General features: G+C 42.5%; 2 protein-coding genes across 2 annotated transcripts in view; both read left to right on the top strand.

Moving 5' to 3' along the window:
• The window catches only part of LOC146521660 (uncharacterized), a 188,497-nt gene extending 185,772 nt beyond the window's left edge, over positions 1-2,725 (top strand). Inside the window, exons 4-5 of the mRNA XM_085155443.1 lie at positions 454-1,074; positions 1,128-2,725. The gene's annotated coding sequence lies outside the window, so the exon portion shown is untranslated. The remainder of the gene's footprint in view (positions 1-453; positions 1,075-1,127) is intronic.
• sema4f (sema domain, immunoglobulin domain (Ig), transmembrane domain (TM) and short cytoplasmic domain, (semaphorin) 4F) overlaps positions 1-19,775 on the top strand; it is an 80,837-nt gene that overhangs the window by 47,725 nt on the left and 13,337 nt on the right. The window contains exons 2-15 of the mRNA XM_085155438.1: positions 3,564-3,712; positions 4,048-4,107; positions 9,313-9,411; positions 10,167-10,275; positions 10,409-10,528; positions 10,625-10,776; positions 10,854-11,035; positions 11,351-11,492; positions 12,332-12,545; positions 12,744-12,853; positions 12,945-13,096; positions 14,009-14,064; positions 14,176-14,366; positions 14,485-17,460. Coding sequence (XP_085011564.1) covers positions 3,564-3,712; positions 4,048-4,107; positions 9,313-9,411; positions 10,167-10,275; positions 10,409-10,528; positions 10,625-10,776; positions 10,854-11,035; positions 11,351-11,492; positions 12,332-12,545; positions 12,744-12,853; positions 12,945-13,096; positions 14,009-14,064; positions 14,176-14,366; positions 14,485-15,192 — 2,444 coding nt within the window. The 3' untranslated portion in view covers positions 15,193-17,460. The remainder of the gene's footprint in view (positions 1-3,563; positions 3,713-4,047; positions 4,108-9,312; positions 9,412-10,166; positions 10,276-10,408; positions 10,529-10,624; positions 10,777-10,853; positions 11,036-11,350; positions 11,493-12,331; positions 12,546-12,743; positions 12,854-12,944; positions 13,097-14,008; positions 14,065-14,175; positions 14,367-14,484; positions 17,461-19,775) is intronic.

Genomic DNA, 19,775 nt, shown 5'->3' with positions numbered 1-19,775 from the left:
AAAGTCCAGGGAGGTATCCAGTCAGGTCAGCTGTTTGCATTGATCAGGGCTGTTGCCCTGTTGTAAAAGCTGTCCTTGAGTCTATTTGTTCGGGACCTCAGCAGCCTGAACCTCCAGCAGCTTAAACACCCGGTGTCCTGGGTGTGTACCGTCCCGTAGGATGCTGCGTGCCCTCCTGAGACAGCGAGTGCTGTGCAGGTCCTTCAGGGAGGGAAGAGGATGTCCAATGATTTTTTGGGCCATATTGATGACCCTCTGCAGTGCCTTTCTGTGTGCTGTGGTGCAGCTGGAGAACCACACACCGATGCAATATGTCAGCACACTTTCAATGGAGCAGCGGTAGAAGACGGTCAGCAGCTCCTTCTTCAGGTCCATTTTTCTGAGGATTCTCAGAAAGTGGAGACGCTGTTGGGCCTTCTTTAAGACCGCAGAGGTGTTAGAGCTCCATCGGAGGTCTGTGTCTATGTGGGTTTGTGAAGTGCATAAATTGTATAAAATTGCAGGCAGTGAACAGGCAGCGTAAACATAAATGGCAAACAATGTAAACATAGTAAACTGTGAGGGATTTCAGAGAGATTGTAGCAGGCTTTACGGAGTCAGTTAGCTGACTTTTCTGTGCTTGAGCTGCTGCTACTCTATGTTTTAGTGCCATCTTATCTTGCAGTCAGGGCTCAAACATCAAGGCTATAGGTTAGAAAGGCTTTCCAAGCGATTCACATGATTTTTTAAAGAAATAGATGTGTGCTTAGCTGGAGATTCGACATTTGAAAACAAACTTTTCATTTAAACCACACATAAATGATGGTCATTTAAGTTTAACTCCTAATATAAAAAAGTGCAAATTCAACAAAACATCTGATTTTTTTACATGATAAATGTGTAAGATTACAGAAGATTACTGGTAACTCATTGCCCAGATTATCCTGTATTCATAATAATGCTCTTTTTTGTTTCACCCATATACCCATTGTTACAAAACAGAAATTTCTAAAGTAAATTGTGGAAAAAAAGGAACATTTCTGTCATTTATCTATTACTTAGCTATTTGTTGCGCTATTAATGGCAATGTGATAGGTCTTTATCAATAGAAAAAGCTGTAACAACTACGAAACAGTTAACAGTTACAGTTAACAGTTCAAAAACTCATGCACTCCTTCATGTTTTCCAAAGCATTCCAACGGGCTGAATTGCAGTCTTTGCTGGGCCGATTATGGCCCCCAGGCTTTATGTTGGACACCTTTTCTTTCGATTTTAGGTGCTAGGTGTTGAGTTTGACAGTAAATGTGTGTATATAGGTGATAAATACAGTTTCTCATATTATGAAGTAGGGATGCACCGATACCGATACTGGTATCGGGTATCGGGCCGATACTGTAAAATGTGTGTGTACTCATACTCGTAAAAGTTAACCGATACCATGAACCGATACCAACTTATTTCATTAATCAGAGGGTGGCTTGTCATTTCTGTTGTAGTTTTTTAGATTGGCCACTAGGGGGACATCCCGCGCTAAACAGGCACATGGTTAGGCGAGTGAGACTGGGGGCTCCAGATAAAAAAAGAAACTGGAGGCTGCTGTAGCTAGGCTAAACAAAATGTCAGCAGTGTGGACCGGAACAGCCAACTTTAACTCAGGTTTTGGAAAAGCGATGAAAAATGTCAAGAGAAAATCCACGGGCAGTTTAAATAACAGAGGCTCTGACTCATTTTATCGCTCTGGATGACCAGCCAATGACGGCCGTGGAAAACATAGGATTGCACCGTCTTCTCAGCATACTCGAACTGCGATATGAAATTCCCAACCGCCCACACATCAGGGAGATAATGGTGCCAAAACTTTCTGAAGAGGTAAAGACAAGCAGTGTGTGCGCGATGTCAGTCCTTGGTTTAACGGCACAGTGGACTGATGATCCACGGGCAGATGAGGAGTTTGTTCATCAATGCCAAATACTTTCGTTATTTTGTTTGTTTGTTTACAATATGGACACTCTGCAATAATTTAAAAGTTTATTTTATTCTCAAACCTAATTTGTATTTATTTTATTCCAAACAGAAGTGTTTATTTATTATTCTGAAAGCTCGAGACAGTGCCAATAGTTCAGTGATATTTTGTTAAATTACAATGTGGACACTCTGCAATAATTTAACAGAAGTGCTTATTTTTCACTTGAAATTTTTTTGTGGTCATTTTTATTAAGATTTTATTTTTTATCGGCAGAGAATAAAATAAAACCTGTCTTCCAATTCATTGCATTTGTGTGTGTGTGTGTGTGGTAGAAGTATTGGTTTTTGTACTGTGTATCGGCAAGTACTCAGATCCAAGTATCGGTATCGTATCGGTTTGAAAACATTGGTATCGTTGCATCCCTATTATGAAGCCACGTCTGCCCTGTGAACGAACATGGGAGTTGGTTCTGTTGTTGTCATTAGTCATGATTCATTAATTGTTTAATTGTGCAAGTGCAGTGAGTAATGCACATTATCTGTTTTGCTCTTGTTAGTTTGTTTGAGGTTAAATTAACACCACATGCTGCACTCATTAGCATTTATCTGTCATCTGATTTGTCATCTGTGGTGCGACGGCGCTTCTTTATTTGAGGCGTGCTTTTGTGTTCCTGTGTTTTTGATCGGGATGTCGAAACCGATCGCCGGCTCCGCCTTCTTTGGAGGCGAAGCCGTGTCTGGCTTTCTTCGTGAGGCTAAAAAAGGGTGGCATTGGAGAACTGCTAAATCACACAAACACACACAATCTCTCACCAGTACTCAAAAGAAGTTCAGCACACAGCTGTGCTCTTTCCTCTCAGCAGCTGGGACATCAGTACACACACGCACACACACACGCACACACGCACACACACACACACACGCTTTGTCCTAGAGCTGAAAGAGTGGGAGGGAGACTGACTGAGTGAGAGAGCAAACAAGAGCTGGAACACAATTTAAAAGCTTCGGGGATTTGATTCATTTGATAGTTTTTAGATTAAGGAGAGAATTATGGCTGATATTACACACCATGTATTATGTATGATACATTATGATTATGCATAATTTAGTTTGTTGTATTTCCTCCTCTGCAGTGGACTTGCGTTTGAACGAGGACGGCGTTTAAAAAGGAGGCAAACAGAAGGTTGTTTCCAGACAGCTGCGAGGACGGACGGAAGAGTCGGAAGATGCCTTTGTTGTAAACAGTATATCACTGCAGAGAGAGAAGGGCAGAAAAATGGCGGTAAACATCGAGTGAAAAGAACGATGAAAAAGTCTCAGAGAGATTAGGAATTAATCTGCTGCTCTGATTGTGTAAGAGGACAGTGTGAAACACGGGTTACGCTCATCTCTCCCCTCCTATTCTCATCCCTTTATCTCTTTGGAACTTCTTGCTGGGAATATGGTGTTTGCTTAATCTCATCCTGTCAACCATTTGTTTCCACAGTTACATGGGTCAAGGAGGCAGCGAACAGATGTATTTTTTTTTCCAAGCCCTGTTTTCTGAGTGTGTCTTTCCAAATTCATTTAGATCCTGTTATTGACATATATCGCCCTCTCTCACTCCCTCTGTCTGACAGACACCATCCTGGGTTCAGAGACGTTCGGCGATGTGGCAAACTTCAGCACCTTCTTGCTGGACCGCTCATCGGGCATGCTGTTCCTCGGTGCCAGAGATGCCATACTGGCTGTAGACACCAAGAAGCTCAATGAAAAAAAACCATTAAAGGTAAGCGTAGTGCCAGTGTGTGAGTAACCAGGCAGCAGCATTAAACCACTGAATACAGGGTGTATCAAAAAGAATCTATATGTGTCCATATAATAGGCAAACTTGTCCCATACTTGTGTTAGCTTGTCTGGAGTCACTGCAGTTACTGTTGTTATGCTACCTACCAGCAAACAAGTGAAACTCTTTCTAACAGTGCGACAGCGGTGCACAGCTGTGGATTTAAAGCATTAAATGTATTTTGGTGCTCTCTGCCAAAGCATGTATTATGGTATTATCTTTGTGTATAAGAAAACTGACAGACTTACTACGTCTGCGTGTCTTCTTTCTTCCTGCAGATTATTTGGGATGTCTCAGACGACAAGAGGAAGTCATGTGAGGGAAAGGGAAAGACAGAGGTGAGAACGGTGCATGTGTGCTGCTTGTGTGTTATTTTTGTCTAGTTCAGCCAAACTGGTGGTAATGCAAAATTGTAGTACCGTCTTAAATCTTGCTATTCTGAAATGTGGCTTTGACTTCCATTATTGCTGTTTGAAAACCCAAGAACAGACTGGGAAACACAGCCAGCACTGAAACGTCTACTTCCTGCAGGAACTCAGCTCAGTCGTACCCAGATAAGATCGAATGAACCATTTGGATGTCCATGAACTACGCTGATCGTTTCTAATATTAATTGAGTCGCTATGTAAATGAGAATATCTGGCTTAGTTTCATATCCAAATCTCTGAATACATTAAATGTTAGGCTTTTCATTTTTCTGTTTATTTAACTATTTTACAAAGATTGCTGGATAAACATAAACACAGTGGACTAGAGCAGCGGTCCCCAACCCCCAGGCCACGGACCGGTCCCTGAGTCATTTGGTACCGGGCCGCGAGAGTGAGACTCGGGGTAGAAACGTATGGTTTTCAGGGTTTTTATCGGTTTTTAGCGTTATTTTGTTATCGTTTTTTCGTTAACTCTGTTTTCCTGGGTCTTTTCACGTGTGTTATGAATAAATCTTCTTTTTTTCGGTACTGGTACTAGTTTTATTTTGTTGTATTTATCCGCGACACCTTAAAGGCCGGTCCGTGAAAATATTGTCGGGCACAAACCGGTCCGTGGCGCAAAAAAGGTTGGAGACCTCTGGACTAGAAGGTATTAATAATAAGCTATGACGAATCCCAACCTTTGCAACTGAGGAGACAATGCATTTACCAGATACACCAATAATATGTATAGGAGTCCATTCATACTCCACCCATATATACATGAATGGTGCACATGACTAAGGGCAGGGTCCTCGATTGAAGCTGTAAAGATTTTGATGCATGCAACAAAGTCTAGGTCTTCATTAAGAGAAACCGATGTAGACAAAGAGGAGGTTACTGCTTCTATATATTTAAAAATCACCAAAGACTTAAATGTCACATGTCTCTGCTTTTATTTTGTGCTGTGCCGTACATTTGTGTGTCTTTGTGTGTGCTTTACAAACCTGTGCTGTTGGCCATTGGATGGGAAGTTCTGGGACTTATGCCAATGCCCCAGTAGGGGTGTGTGTGTGTGTTTGTGTGTGTGTGCTCGCGTGCATGTGTGTATATAAAGAGAGAGAGAGATAGAGATGAAAAACCAGAAAGAAGTGGATGTGGACTCACAGATGTCCAGTAACTGACTACGGAAACTGATTAACTAGAGCGCTCAAGCTGTACATGTCAGCGTGTTACTCTGCTCTGACCAAACTGCTCGCAGAAACACACACTCCATCTACATTTCTTGTACCTGACTGATTTATTGGTTTAAACAAAAAGTAACAGACTGAACCAGATCTTTTGCTGGCATAGTGGCGTGTGCGGCCTGAGAAAAACACAAAAGATTTCCTTAAATGACTGGATAATGCTCCAAATTGAATCAGACCAGAAGAAAATCTCTCAAATCAAAGATAAACAAAGCCAGTGGAAGACCAGCGGTTCAAAAGAGAAGGAAGTGCAATTAGTTTTGACCTGTTTTTTTCGTAATCATCATCAGCGCAGTTTGCTGTTTTCTACTGTAAGGAGGTGATAGACTGATAAAGCCAGGAAAGGGTTGGGTTTTTTTTCTACAAAGGCATTGATTACAAGAATATACGTGAGTCGGATGGTTTAAAAAAGTGGGGGAGGGGGCGCAGGAGGGAAGTCGAACCAATAGAGAGGAAGTGCAGGGGAGAATAAATGAAGATTGCAGAGACAAGACAATAGACTCAACAGGAGAGTAGAGTGTGTGTGTGAATCATGTGAAAACTGCAGACTCAGAGACAAATAAGGACACGTTAGTAATAGTTTACTCCTATCAGCAGGACATTACTAACTACACGATTACAGGAAAAGATGTTGATATATGATAAAAGATCTTACTTGAGTCTAATTCTGTCATCGCATTCATCGTAAGGTGTAAGAAAACGTCAAAGCTTTAGTAAGTAGTGGGTGTGCATGTATACAGTCATCATACTTATAGTTATTGCTTCACTGATACTAAAATCTTAAATGCTTCTTGGGATTCTTTGGTTTGTAAGTTTGAATCCTTTCCTGTGTAACCCCCAACACCCCAACATGTCACAACACATGGCTTCCTCTTCCTGAACCAAGTTCTGCTGAAGGTTCTTCCCTGTGAAAAGGAAGTTTTTCCTTCCTGCTGTTGCCGAGTACTTACTCATAATTAGTTGTCTGGTTGTCTCTGTTATTGTAGGGTCTTTATCTTACAATATAAAGCACTTTAAATAAACTACAATTGAGTTAAATTGTAAGAATCTTACAGAAATGCCCTTTTAATAAAGAAAATTGGGCGAAATGCAATAACGTCTCTTCATTGCTGGGTGGGTAACACATACTTGGAAAGACCAAAAAAGCAGCTGATGCTGATGAGACTGGCTATGAGCCAAATAAGGAAATGAACCGAATGGAGCTTAAAACCAAAACATTCAGCTGAAAGACACTAAAACTGCACTAATGTGTCATCTTCAGGTTCAGAGGGAGTTTTTTTTCTCCTCACTGTCACCAAGTTCTTGCTCAAAGTGGATCGTTGGAGATTCGGTTACTGTTTATAACCCTATAATATAGAGTGGCTTGAGATGACTATTGTTTCAATCGGGTGCTATATAATTCAAATTCAATCAAACTAAGATGAGGCTTTGAGGGAAAGACGAAAACAACCCCTGTCAATCAATATTTACTTAATTTACTTCAGGTACTACCAGGGCTGGACTGGGACAAAAAATCGGCCCGGGCATTTTGACTAGAGACCGGCCCACCAAAAATGTGACGTCATTCAGGGGTAAAACCGCAAAGGATTCTGGGAACTTGTGGCAAGCGGTACTAGCGCATGCAGGCTTTCAATTGAACTCAGTTACACAGCGATAAAAAGAAACACAAAAAATGGCAAGAAGCTGTTGTATTATTAACTGCGATAGCCGGTGTTGTGCCAAAAAGTGATTGTCTGCCAAAAACTGATTGCTCGTATTTAAATTGCTATAAGTCACTTGTTGGGCTATAATATGTGAAACATATGTCAAATGCATCCCTCATGGATGACATAAAGTCATATTGAGCTACAAACAACATTAGTGTAACAAGGTAGAAGCCGCAATCAGTCTTTGGCAGTGACTTTTATATAACCTTTATTTATGCCGTTAAAAAAAAGTCTAATTAACATTAAAAATGTCTTTTGTAAGAAGTAGTTGGACAGCAGAAATGGCTCAAATATTACAATAGTTCTGTAAAAATATTTAAAGTGGGGATAAAGGACCGGATTGGTTATAATGTAATAACACAGAGTTGTAAAGATACTTGAAAAAACAGATAATTTTTTAATTCCATATATAGCCCCTTTGTAAACGCTGTTCACCGAAGTCTATTTACCAACATAGATATTACACATAAAAAATACAGGCAAACATTGGAAATCAGTTTTTGGCACAACACCTGTTGCATGACAGCCACGGGAAGCCGACGGGTAAAGAGATCGGTTGTTATCGGATTACGTCGTGGAAATTGTTTAAGCCATGTTTCCGAAGTAACAAAGAGCCGATGGATGGCCTATAAGATTGCTAAACAAGGGGGAGGGTGCATCCGACCTCCTCGGCTGTAATTGGTCCAGCCCAGAGTTGATCATGACCAATTGGCCAATCCAACACCTTTCATTATTTATACCCTTCCAAAAAAAAAAAAAATCGATCGGCCCATAAAAACAAAAAATACAGTGCTTGCAAGGAGAAAGTCTGCAGAAGAGAAGCTGTGAGAAAAGTGCTGGACAGAAAGAGATAATGGAGGGTGAGCGCGGAGCACGAGGTCAGGAGTAAAAAGTTGGACCGTGTCCTCTCACACACATACATCAGTAATTACCGGGAGATTGCTTTGAGCAGGTAAATGTCAGCAAGCATGAAAAGCTTTTAGATGTTTAGGTGGCAGGACTTCTTATTTCTGCGATGCGCACCAACGTCATTAAAGTTTTTACTATGAAAGATGTATAATTGGAGGCCATTTTAATCAAGAGTACAAAAGAATTCAATAAAATCAAACAGAATAGAATAGAGCCATTCAAGCCACCCCATGCCAGATTGTGAATGAAGCTTATTAGTATGAATGGGGTTAATTTGGGGCCAATGAAATAGCTAATCCCAGGCTGATCCCTTTGTTACCAGCCTGAGCTCCACTTCTGTCTTTCTCTCGCTCTCTTTTTTGGCTCTCTGTCCAACTCACGTGGAGCCGTACCAGCATGGAGGGAAGGGGAGGACTGGGGAGGGCTGGTTTGAGTGACACGATCTGTGCATCAGAGAGGATCAGGTCTCTGGGGAGGTGAATCAGGGCTGGAGCTCATCCAGGATGCAGCAACACACACACACACACACACACACACACACACACACACACACACACACACACACACACACACACACACACACACACACACACACACACACACACACAGAGCTTAGTAGAAATTGCTTACGTCATGGTTTCTTGGTAACGGGCATGGGACAGTGAGGGTGTTTTTCCATAACAGCTTCTGATGTGTGACAATAAGGAAAGAAAAATAGAGTTTGCTCAAATATATGTGTAATCTGGTGTCATGAAAGTGGATGATCTCAAGTTTCATGCCTGTGTGTGTGTGTGCGTGTGCGAGGTCTCGGCTGATAGCAGTGGGAATCTCAGGTGCCACCTCCAGCAGCGAGGCATCTCCAATTTCCCGTTTTGTTGTTCAAAACTGAACTCTTTACCCTTTAAACTCTTTAAAACTGCTCATGAAGAAAACACCTTTTTGTCTCAAAATTCAAAACATTTTTGAAAATCATTAATCATTTGGTGTTCAGCAACAAGAAGAACAAAAAAAAAAAAGCCAGAAAGTTAATGTATATAACAGAACTTATTTATATATCAGTGTAGACAAAGACTATTTTATCATATAACATACCTATTGCCCTTTTTCACTGAGTGAAATCATTCTTCATCCAATGTGAATTTAACTCTTATCAAACATGTGTAATTATGAACATATTTGCTGTATGTCCTGATTGTTGAACCGAGCTTAAAATGGATACAGTATCTTGCCTTCTATGTTGCCTTTATTTTTTTACTGTTTGTCTCCCCCTGCAGGGCGACTGCAGGAACTACATCCGACTCTTGGAGTTCCTGGGAGATGGTCGCATCTATGTGTGCGGCACCTATGCTTTCGACCCTCAGTGTGCCTTCTTGGTGAGCTTGTAGTTTAGTGACTGATGCATGATGACGACCTCTGACCCCGCTCAAACAGACAGTCATACAGACAGGCGAGCCACAATATGGTTACATAATGGGTTTGAGTTTGCACATGCAGCATTAATGAGTGCAGATGGATCTCCCACACTTGTACCCATAATGCGTTTATACACCACCTGCAGTGAGGTCTAAAGACTTTTCCAGGCTTCAGCAACACCTTCTCACAGCAACTATTTTTAGGCGTGCAGCTGTCCACAAAATCCACAAATTAAAATTTAACTGATGTGAAAACAGATGATTCTAGAAAAAGAGAGAGAGAGGACATGACACAATCATTTGATCATGACTGAATTGTGAAATAAAAATAAACCTCATTATTGTGATGCATCATAATATACTGCAGTTGCACCTTGAATATCTGTTGACAGTATTATACCTTTAAAGAAGAGGCTAAATTGGGGAACGCATTCATTCACAGACTTGGAAATACACCAACGTTTCAATAGCAACTGTGGAGTGCAAAAGCAAGATTAAAGAGATACTTGATTCTTTTTGTGGGTGTCTGAACATGTCATGATATTGCATTTTTTTTTTTTTTTTGCATAGTACTAAGCCTTTTAAGCACAGGAGATCATAATGAATGAATTATGAATGAAGCAGTGTAAGTTGCCAAAAAGCAATCTGTACGAGATCAGACAGAAAAGCCCGTAATTAATTAGGAAATATAAGTCCTTTGTTTCTGTTCTCTGCAGAATGCCACTACCTTTACTCTGGAAGAAGTTGATGGAGTGGTGAGGATGGAGTCAGGGAAGGGAAAGTGTCCTTTTGAGCCTAGTCAGCATTACACAGCTATTATGGCAGGTAAGTACCACTGTGTGTGATTGACTGATTAAGTTTCCTGGTCAAAATGAAACTTTTAAACTGTTTTTAAGCTCTCCTGATATCTTTATATAAAACAAATGCTGTCCTTTCTCTCATTGTTTTTGCCTTTTAGATGGTCTCCTTTACACAGCAGCTACCAGCAACTTCCTGGGAACACTCTTCGACATCTCCCGGGCAACGGGCCCTGAGCAGGAGCGCATCCGAACTGAACGATCCATCAACTGGCTCAGCGGTAAGAGACACGTTTGCCCACAGTCACACATGCTGACCCCACACTTTCCCACAAGGATACTTAGAACTGTGTGTCTGCGGGTGTTTTTTCTCTCAGACCCAGAATTTGTCAGCTCCGCTTTCATAGAGCAGTCCGAGGGAAACCCGACAGGAGACGATGACAAAATCTACTTCTTCTTTAACGAGGTGGCCAAAGAATATGACTTCTACACCAAAGTCAAAGTACCCAGGGTGGCCCGGGTCTGCAAGGTAACCCACTGTCTTGAGTTAATCATTGATCCCTATATATGATTGAATCCCTGTTAAGATGAACTCTGTCTGTTCAGTCTGATGTGGGAGGGATGAAGACTCTGCAGCGACGTTGGACCACCTTTCTCAAGGCTCAGCTGGTGTGCGAGGACAAGCCCAGCGGCCAGCGATATAACGTCCTAACTGATGTTTTCACCATGCAACATATTCCAGGCGACCCCAGCAGCACACACTTCTATGGACTGTTCACCTCCCAGTGGTAAGCCAAAGAGTAACCAGGGGCAAGAGGCCAGAGCAGAGCCTTGGCTATACGAGATGTTGTAACACTGGAAATGTAGTTTCTTGCTGTTGTAGTCAAATATAGATGATCTATCAGTGGATATGGTGCAATACAGGCTCATTCACAGTTTTCAATTGCATGATATAAAAAGTATAAATAAGCACGAAGCTGTTTACTTGCTGTAGCTTCATGCTTATTTTCCAAAAAAAAGATGTGATTTTACTCTTTTTCAAAAATGAACTTTTTCCTTCCATACTTAGCATCATGCTAAACATTTTTTTTCCTTTCTCACAGGGAGCAAGTAGACCTGTCGGCCGTGTGTGTTTTCAGCCTGTCTGACATCAGCAAAGTGTTGGATGGTCCGTTTAAAGAGCTGAAGAAAAGCTGCGACAACTGGATCAATCACGAGCCGATCCCCTCACCGCGGCCTGGCCAGGTATTAAACTGTACTTTCACATTTACGCTGCTTTCCTGAATCTAAATATGGCAGCCCGCAAACATCACTGATGATTTATGGTTGTTGTAGAAGATTTTACAATCGAAATAATGCTTGGTTTACACTTAACAACCTTTTTAAAGTTCAGAAAGGAGGAGACATTATGTGAATTTCTCTAGTGGATGTTTTGGAATCATTTCTTTGATCCAAGGCGTAACTTGTTTGGTCCAACATTTTTTTATCCTGCCTGAGGTTAAATGATGTTTGTTCTCTTTTATTAGCAACGTGTCCTTCTGGATATGATCCAAAGATACTCTGACCTTTTCCCAAAAGGTCAGAGTAACACTTAAAAACACAGTTCCTTTAATCTGTGAGAAGTTAGTGAATATGTTTGGTGTACATATATTTATTTTAACAGTTATATTTAACAGGGTGGCACACATGTTCAAAAGTACAGTTAATTTTAGCCATCTATTCAAGATGATTTCAAGTACCTGCTGATTTTCAATCCTCTGCTCAGATTTTAGTTCCACAAATCTTCATCCAGTGCATTTATAATATGAACTCTGATGAGGCGGATGTATAGACTTTATAACATTTGGTTTTGCAAGAGTTCTCAGCTGTATATATTAAAAAATAATAGATGAAAAATAAATTCCAGGCTAAATTTATACCTTAGTTTTTTCTATAAACATGATATCTTCACATTTTAAAGGAGGCACATATGAAATATTGTGAAGCCCTCTGGAAGTTCAAGCTTTAAATGTACCATGCATGCATTTTATTTGACTTTACTACCATAAATTACTAAGACACACCCTTTCCTTTCTTTATAATAGTGTTTAAACAGCGCATTAAAGGCTGAGGGCTTTGAGTCCTCCCTAAAACTTCCTGACAAGGTGCTGACATTTGTGAGAGACCACCCTCTGATGGAGAACAGTGTGACTGCAGCATCCCTGCTGGTTCGAAAGGGAATCAGTTACACCAAACTGGCTGTAAATCTGAAGGACGGCAGCGAGGAGCGGAGGGCGGCAGTGCTGTATCTAGGAACAGGTGAGAGATCAGACAATAGAGACGACAGAAGGAAATTGTAGTGCATTTAAAATTGTAGTTAATGGAGACAGCTCCCTAAAGCTGAACTAAGATACAGATAAAGATAATGGTCCTGAATGCAAAATTGATAAAAGTTGTATTAGAAGTTGTGACTTAAATGTAAAATACAGAAATTAATATTACAAAAATGTGTTGCAGACTGTGGGGAGCTCCACCAGGTGGCAGTAGTGGGCCAGAATGTCACCTTACTGCAGGAGACTCCTCTGTTCACATCACAGGAACCTGTTAACAATATATTACTGCACAAGGTAGAGCGCACGTGCACATACACATGCTATAAGCACAGCCGTGCTTCGTTCCATTTCTCAGCGATTCTGCAACTGTTCTCCGTGTTTCCAGGGCCACGCTCTGGTGGGCAGCCCTCTGTCTCTGGCTCGTGTCCAAGCTGAAGGCTGCGCTCTGTATCGCAGCTGTGAGGTGTGCGCCAAAGCCAGAGGACTGGGCTGTGTGTGGAGCACAAAGGAGGAAGCCTGCAAGCAAACAACAGAAGAGTGAGTACTACAGGAATATCACAATGAATTGGAAATTTTCCAGAAAAATGGAAATGAAAGGCAGGCAGCAGCTGTATAAGGTTATAAAATACCACAGTGACCCATTTTTATTCCAGCAGTACTTTCGTGTACCAATGTTTTCCTAAGGGGAAAAAAATGGAAATGTAATACAGAAAATTGAGCTATATGTAAGAAGTGTAACTACAGGGGTCCAACAAAGAATGGCCACGCATCATACTGATGTTTTCGGAAATTTATTTCTCTCTCTCACTCTTATTGTCTTCAGACACCGTGAAAACTGAAGAAACACAAAGTTTACAACATAAATGTTTTGAGCTTATCAGCCTCTCATATCAGTGTCCATAAACAGTCTTGTGCAAGCAGAACAGAAAAAATGCACAAAAATGTCCTCTCATTACCAGTGTAGAACACGTATGCAACATTATACAAACAATATACATGAAACCAGTGTGCGCCTCTTGGACCACATGCAGAATAACATTAACGCTGAGGCTGTAAATGCATCTGTAGCCATGTATCCATGCTAGCTCCACAATGCCATGGTTGCGCTCTCAACCAAACTCTGGTCATGTGACAATTACAAACTTTACCTCATACAAACTTTACAGCACTTTACATATTTAACGAACCCATATTTTGTAATCACATATTTTAGACATGTTTTTTAATTAATGTTACACTTTTATCATCTTATCTTGTAAATAAATGAACTAAATTAAGCATGAATCTATCACAGAAACATGAAATAACCAACTTTATTTTAACTGTATCAGGGACAGTTACAAGAAGTGTTCATAAAAATACACTTTACACCAAAGACAAAAGCTGAAGTCAGTTCAGCTGCTAAAATGACTTTTTTATTAACTGTTATAATTTTGCCCTTGTGTGCAGGCCCGGTCCCGGTGATGTGGTCGACGCTGCCTTAAAAAAGTGTAATGTAGCAGAAGGTAAGTTTATACTTTCATTTGAGATAACGTGATCGTCGCTGTCCTGTGTGATTGTGAAAAGGCTGTTGTTAATCAGCTATTCGCCGTCTCCGTTCTCGCCCTCCGCTCCAGGTCGCTGCAATCCGTCGCCCCAAGTCCTGCAAGTGTACCGGGGCCTGCGCCTCTTGTTGCAGTGCGTCCAGCTGTCCCCTCGGCCCTGTAGCTGGGAGTATCCTCTGCACAGACACACCAGGCAGCACAACTCTGACCTGGAGGTGGTTGTCACTGACGACAATCTGGGAAACTATGTCTGCACGTGCCAGGTATGAAGCCACGAAGCAGAGCTGTGTTTGCTTTTCTTTTGTCTTTTTTTGTTGTTTTTGCTATTTTTTTTTGAAAATAAGGACTTTTTTTTTTGTCTGTGCTATTTCTCTCATCTAGGAGGGGGGGCCGGCAGTCAGAGACCCCACCCCTTGCCGCAGAGCAGCCTATTACCTGACACTAGAAGCTCCCAGTGTCGAAAAAGTATCAACATCCGAAGGTCGTCATATCCTGGCCTTGTACATATTTGCCATCTTACTAGTTTTAAGTTTTGTCGCCGTCCTTATCTTCTTTGTGAAACGGCGGTGTGGGATTGCCCGCAACCTGCCAGATAATTCGTTGTCATCGGGAAAGGGGCGGGACTTGCTGGGTTCCTCGGCCACTCCTCAATCCCCCAGCAGCTCCAGCCTTTTCTCGGATGGATTCCGGATGGCGGAAAAACGAAACGGGACGGCGACTTCGACCACAACAACCACGCTCCTTAGCAACCATGGAAACGGTGGGCACAGTTACAGCGACACTCTGATAAGCAGCAACTCCAGCAACGGCCATGGGAATTCCCTGTACGCCAACTGCAACACAAGCGGCAGCGCGAGGAGGCTTGGCCCTGAATTTCTATCACCAGATATGCTGGACAGAAGGACGGGGGAGCGGGAGAGAGTGAGGTCTGAGGGGGGAGAGAGAGAGTCGGGGGAGGGGGAAGAGGTGGAGGAGGGTCTGAGGGATGGGTTGGGGGAAGGAATGAAAAGACTAGAAGAGGAGATCTCCAGCTTTACCATGTTTAAATCACCAGCACCGCTGGCAAGGTGTGAAGAAAGTTCGATATGAAAATGTTCGATACCATTTTGCATCCTCCAAAAAACCTGAAAACTACTGGAATCAGTGCAAAGTGGCTACTGCCAAATGCCTTTGAATACGAGCTGTGACGTGAGAGAGATTTATGAGAAATATAAATTTATGTCCAAGCATGTGAGAGAGACCTGTTATGCACGGAGAGAGCTGCAGGACAGAAATCATATGACAGTGTTGGTATAGACTTCTTATAATGAGTAACTCAGGATGAGAGCTGTTGCCGATGTACATATAAATGTAAATATGAGCAGTGTGAACAGGTGATAATGGACTTGAAACTGAGCGATTACATAATTCTAATATTACAAAGAATCAAAGATGAAACGTCTACATCTGTAGACATGGAAAAGCCATATTGTCTTTCTCCTTAACCTTTGTTGTTGTTTGCTCTCATTTGCTTCTCCTGGAAAGGAAAAGTGCACTTCTCTCTCACCGCCTGTCTCTCTTTCTCTTGCTGTCTGTGCTTCTCTTTCTCACACACACCACTTGAATCCCAAAACTCGATGGGTTCAAAGGCACCAAAGGACTGCTGAGCCATAGACTGCCCGGTCAGACTGCACCGGTCCTGGGCCTCAAACAGAGAAACGTCACCGACAGAGATTTAGAACCATAAATTCACTGAGGAGCCTTCACGTGGACTGCAGTGACTGTGACGGGGCTGTCCCTCTCTGCTCTGTCGAGGATGCGCAGAGGCCGATGGGTTCAAGGTCCGTCAGACTTGTGTCACTGTGGAAAAGTAGCTGCAGAGAAGACGCGAGAAACTGAATGCTGCTTTGTGTCACTGCTCAGATTCACCATCACTGAGACAGAAGTCGTTCAAAGGATATGAAATTCATTTCAGCCTCTAGGAATGGACCTTATAGACTCAAAGACACCATCACCTCATGTTGTGAGTGTGGATTTTAACATAAAGTGTATTGTTTTGTCACGTTGTTTTGTAATAAAACATTTAAAAAGTTATTATCCTGTTGCCGTACTGTCTGCTAAAAGCCTGGCTGTGGAGACATGTAACAAAGTGACGTGTTCTATTCAATTCAATTCAATTCAATTTTATTTATATAGCGCCAAATCACAACAAATGTCGCCTCAAGGCGCTTCATAGATACAGAGAAAAGCCCAACAATCATATGACCCCCTATGAGCAAGCACTTTGGCGACAGTGGGAAGGAAAAACTCCCTTTTAACAGGAAGAAACCTCCAGCAGAACCAGGCTCAGGGAGGGGCGGGGCCATCTGCTGCGACCGGTTGGGGTGAGAGAAGGAAGACAGGATAAAGACACATTCTGTGCCTCATGTCTGTGTAACTGTCTTCACCGTTGTGTGTATGTGGTCCTGTTTGTTTCTATGACTGAGTGTGGGTACCTTGGTACATGAAATACATGGATTATATTACACCGCTGCAAATGCATCCTTTCATTTTTCAGTTCTTTAACTATACAGTGATGAGCAGTAAAGTTCATCAATTTCCCACGTGTCTGCTGTAGAGCTTTGACTTCCAATAATTCATCATTAATAAATTAATGTGTTGTTTTTTTTTTTTGCTCATATGCTAAGGTAATGGATTGCATTTATTTATATAGCGCTTTTGTGTTGTCTTTTCAAGGCACCCAAAGCGCTGTATAATTCCACTATTCATTCACACACTGGTGGAGGCAAGCTACAGTTGTAGGCCACAGCTACAATGTGTCCTTGGGTGAAGTGTCTTGCCCAAGGACACAACGACCAGGACAGAGTGCCCAAAGATCGAACCGGCGACCTTCCGGTTACAGATGCGCTTCCCAACCCCGTGAGCCACGGTCGCCCCAAGGTTTCAAAATGCTGTACAAACAGTACAGAAATCCAAAGAATCCAAAACACATGAGAACAAGATCATAGACAACAAGAGACAACTCGACAAAGTGCAATGGGCGACTGAGACAATATATTACATAAAAAGGTGACTATAGAGACACCCAGGAGACACAGTTGAAAAACTTAATAATAAAGAACCCAAGAATCATCCTGATGATCTTTAATAATAAAGAACTGACAGGATTCATTCACTCTCACGTTCACACACTGGTGGAGGCAGCTACAGTTGTAGCCACAGCTGCCCTGGGGCAGACTGACAGAAGCGAGGCTGCCATATCGCGCCATCGGCCCCTCTGGCCAACACCAGTAGGCGGTAGGTGAAGTGACCAGGACAGAGTGCTCAGGGATCGAACCAGATGCGCTTCCCAACCCCCTGAGCCACGGTCGCCCCGAGGTTTCAAAATGCTGTACAAACAGTACAGAAATAGAGTTCAGATTTGCTATTAATTCATCTAATGTCATTCGTTTTCTGTATGCTCAAAAGTTTCTGTCACCGTAAAAGATCCTGTACAGCTCCTATGTGAGTGGCCAGTTTAACCATAGGATACCCCACGCTGTAATATGAAGGCGAAAACTTGTCATCTCATCTTTAAGATCCTCCAGAAAAGTCTCTATGTACAGTTATGTCATATATAATTGGACATTGTCACAAGTTGTTTGTTTTTTTACATGTTTACTGAAACATATTTAAATTATACTTATATAATGGACATGAATGAAGAGTTTAGGAGTTTCAGCTCCTTAACATCTTTCACCCTCTTTTTAAAGGGACCAAAAGTAATTGGCCAATTGACGTAAAGGATATTTAATGAACACATGTGGGCAATCTTTAATAATAAATAACTGACAGGACCAAAAAACACAAAACACTGGGTCAGCAATCCAGGACCATGACAGCATTGTCAAGCCAAAAGTACTGCCCAACTGACTGATTTGATTCAGCACAGGAAGGAGAGCCTGGGCTGTGCATACTCTGCTGATGATCTGACTACTGAGAGTGAAGTGTCTGGAAGGAGTCACTACAGGAAACTAGTGAAAGTGTAAGTAAAGACGCAGCACTCTACTCCTCATTCTCATTGACAATATTAGCCTTACCTTCCTTCACGTAATTCTTAATGTTTTCCATAAATGTGTCAATTCAAGGAAAACCATCAGGTAAAACTTTTGCAGATTTCTTCAGTCACGCCCCGGTGGATCAGCAGGTAGCTGATCAGTAGTGTTTTTGTTTCTCTCTCTCTCCCCCTCTCTCGCCTGGGTGGAACTCGTTGCAGGTTCACGCCCTCGGCCCACGCACCTGTGAAGAGGAAACACCTGTGAAGAGGAAACACCTGTGCCTCATTATCGCTGTCAACGTTTAAACCAGAGGGTGGCAGCTACTCATCGCTGGATCGTCGTGTGACTCAAATATAGTTGATAGCTCTTGCTGGTTCCTTGTGCTAATGTGTATCCTCTACATAGATTTCCTGGATCTGTCACTGTGTTTCCTGAGAAGATTCTTATTGTGAGTGATTGGAGATTGGCTGGCAGCGAGCAGCGTGTGACCGAAGAGGAGAGAGTGTTTTTTCCTGTCTTGCCCTTGCCCCTGTCACCGCTGTATATTGCACTATTCCCTGCACTCTTTGTACTGCCTGTTCAGTCCTGCAGCATGAACATGAGGAACAAGCCTTTGGTGGTGCTGCAAACAGTCACTGAGGTTTTCCGGGCATGTCCCACCGGGAGGAGGTCCCGGGGCAGTCCCAGGACACGCTGGAGAGATTATGTCTCTCGGCTGGCCTGGGAACGCCTTGGAGTTCCCCCCGATAAGCTGGAGGAGGTGGCTGGGGACAGGGAGGTCTAGGCTTCTCCACTTGGGCTGCTGCCCCCGCGACCCGGCCCCGGATAAGCGGAGCAAAATGAATGGATGGATGGATGGTGGGACTTAAAGAGAACTGTATGTAAACAAATGCCCAAACGAACGAAACAGCTCTTAGAGCCGGGCCTTTGAAGTGAACGACGCGAGCCGGCTCCTTATTGGGAGCCGTGTTTTTTTTTTCTTTCTCTCTTGCACTCTTTTGTTCAGTCTGCAACCTGCAATAAAGCTGTTTATTTTGAGTTCAACTTTGCCTCAGTGAGTCCTGCATTTTGGGTCCTTCCTCCCTGCCTGCCTGCACACAGTCATGACAAAACTAGTAAAGGTGTAAGATGCAGCATGATGCTTATGAAAGTACATTATGGACAAACAGTGAAAGCGTTTCTCCAGTTACCATCATGCACCAGTAATCAGGCTTTCTTAACAAGGGTGTCTGTGCCAGTGACACACAGATGTGGTTAACCCAATTCAATGCAAAAATATGAATGCTGCAGCACTATACAAATAAATGAAAAAAAAAAGATCAAACATTCGCAATACTACTACTACTAATGCCCACTCACATCCTGGGCCATCTGACCGCAGGAATTCGCATGATAAGGTGGGGCCAGGTTTCACAATGAGCTCACCCGAAACCTTGGCTGATTGGGACCCACACCCAGTTTCACACCTTGGCTCAGGCGATTAGAAGATCACCAGGGGGTCCTTTTGTCCCTCTGTGGGGGGACACTCCCACTAGGTTTAAATCTGGGACTCTCCACCATTTGACCTTAGAACTGAAGAAGCTTCTCGGATGAGAGGTGAAACGTCTTCAAGCAACTTAAAGAAGTCCAGACGCTTTTCTTTGCAAGCTCCTTTGA

Source organism: Neolamprologus multifasciatus, chromosome 3 (assembly GCF_963576455.1).
Source record: "Neolamprologus multifasciatus chromosome 3, fNeoMul1.2, whole genome shotgun sequence".
Classification (NCBI taxonomy): Eukaryota; Metazoa; Chordata; class Actinopteri; order Cichliformes; family Cichlidae; genus Neolamprologus; species Neolamprologus multifasciatus.
Note: the sequence above shows the minus strand (reverse complement) of the source record. Positions and strands in the feature narration are given on the sequence as shown.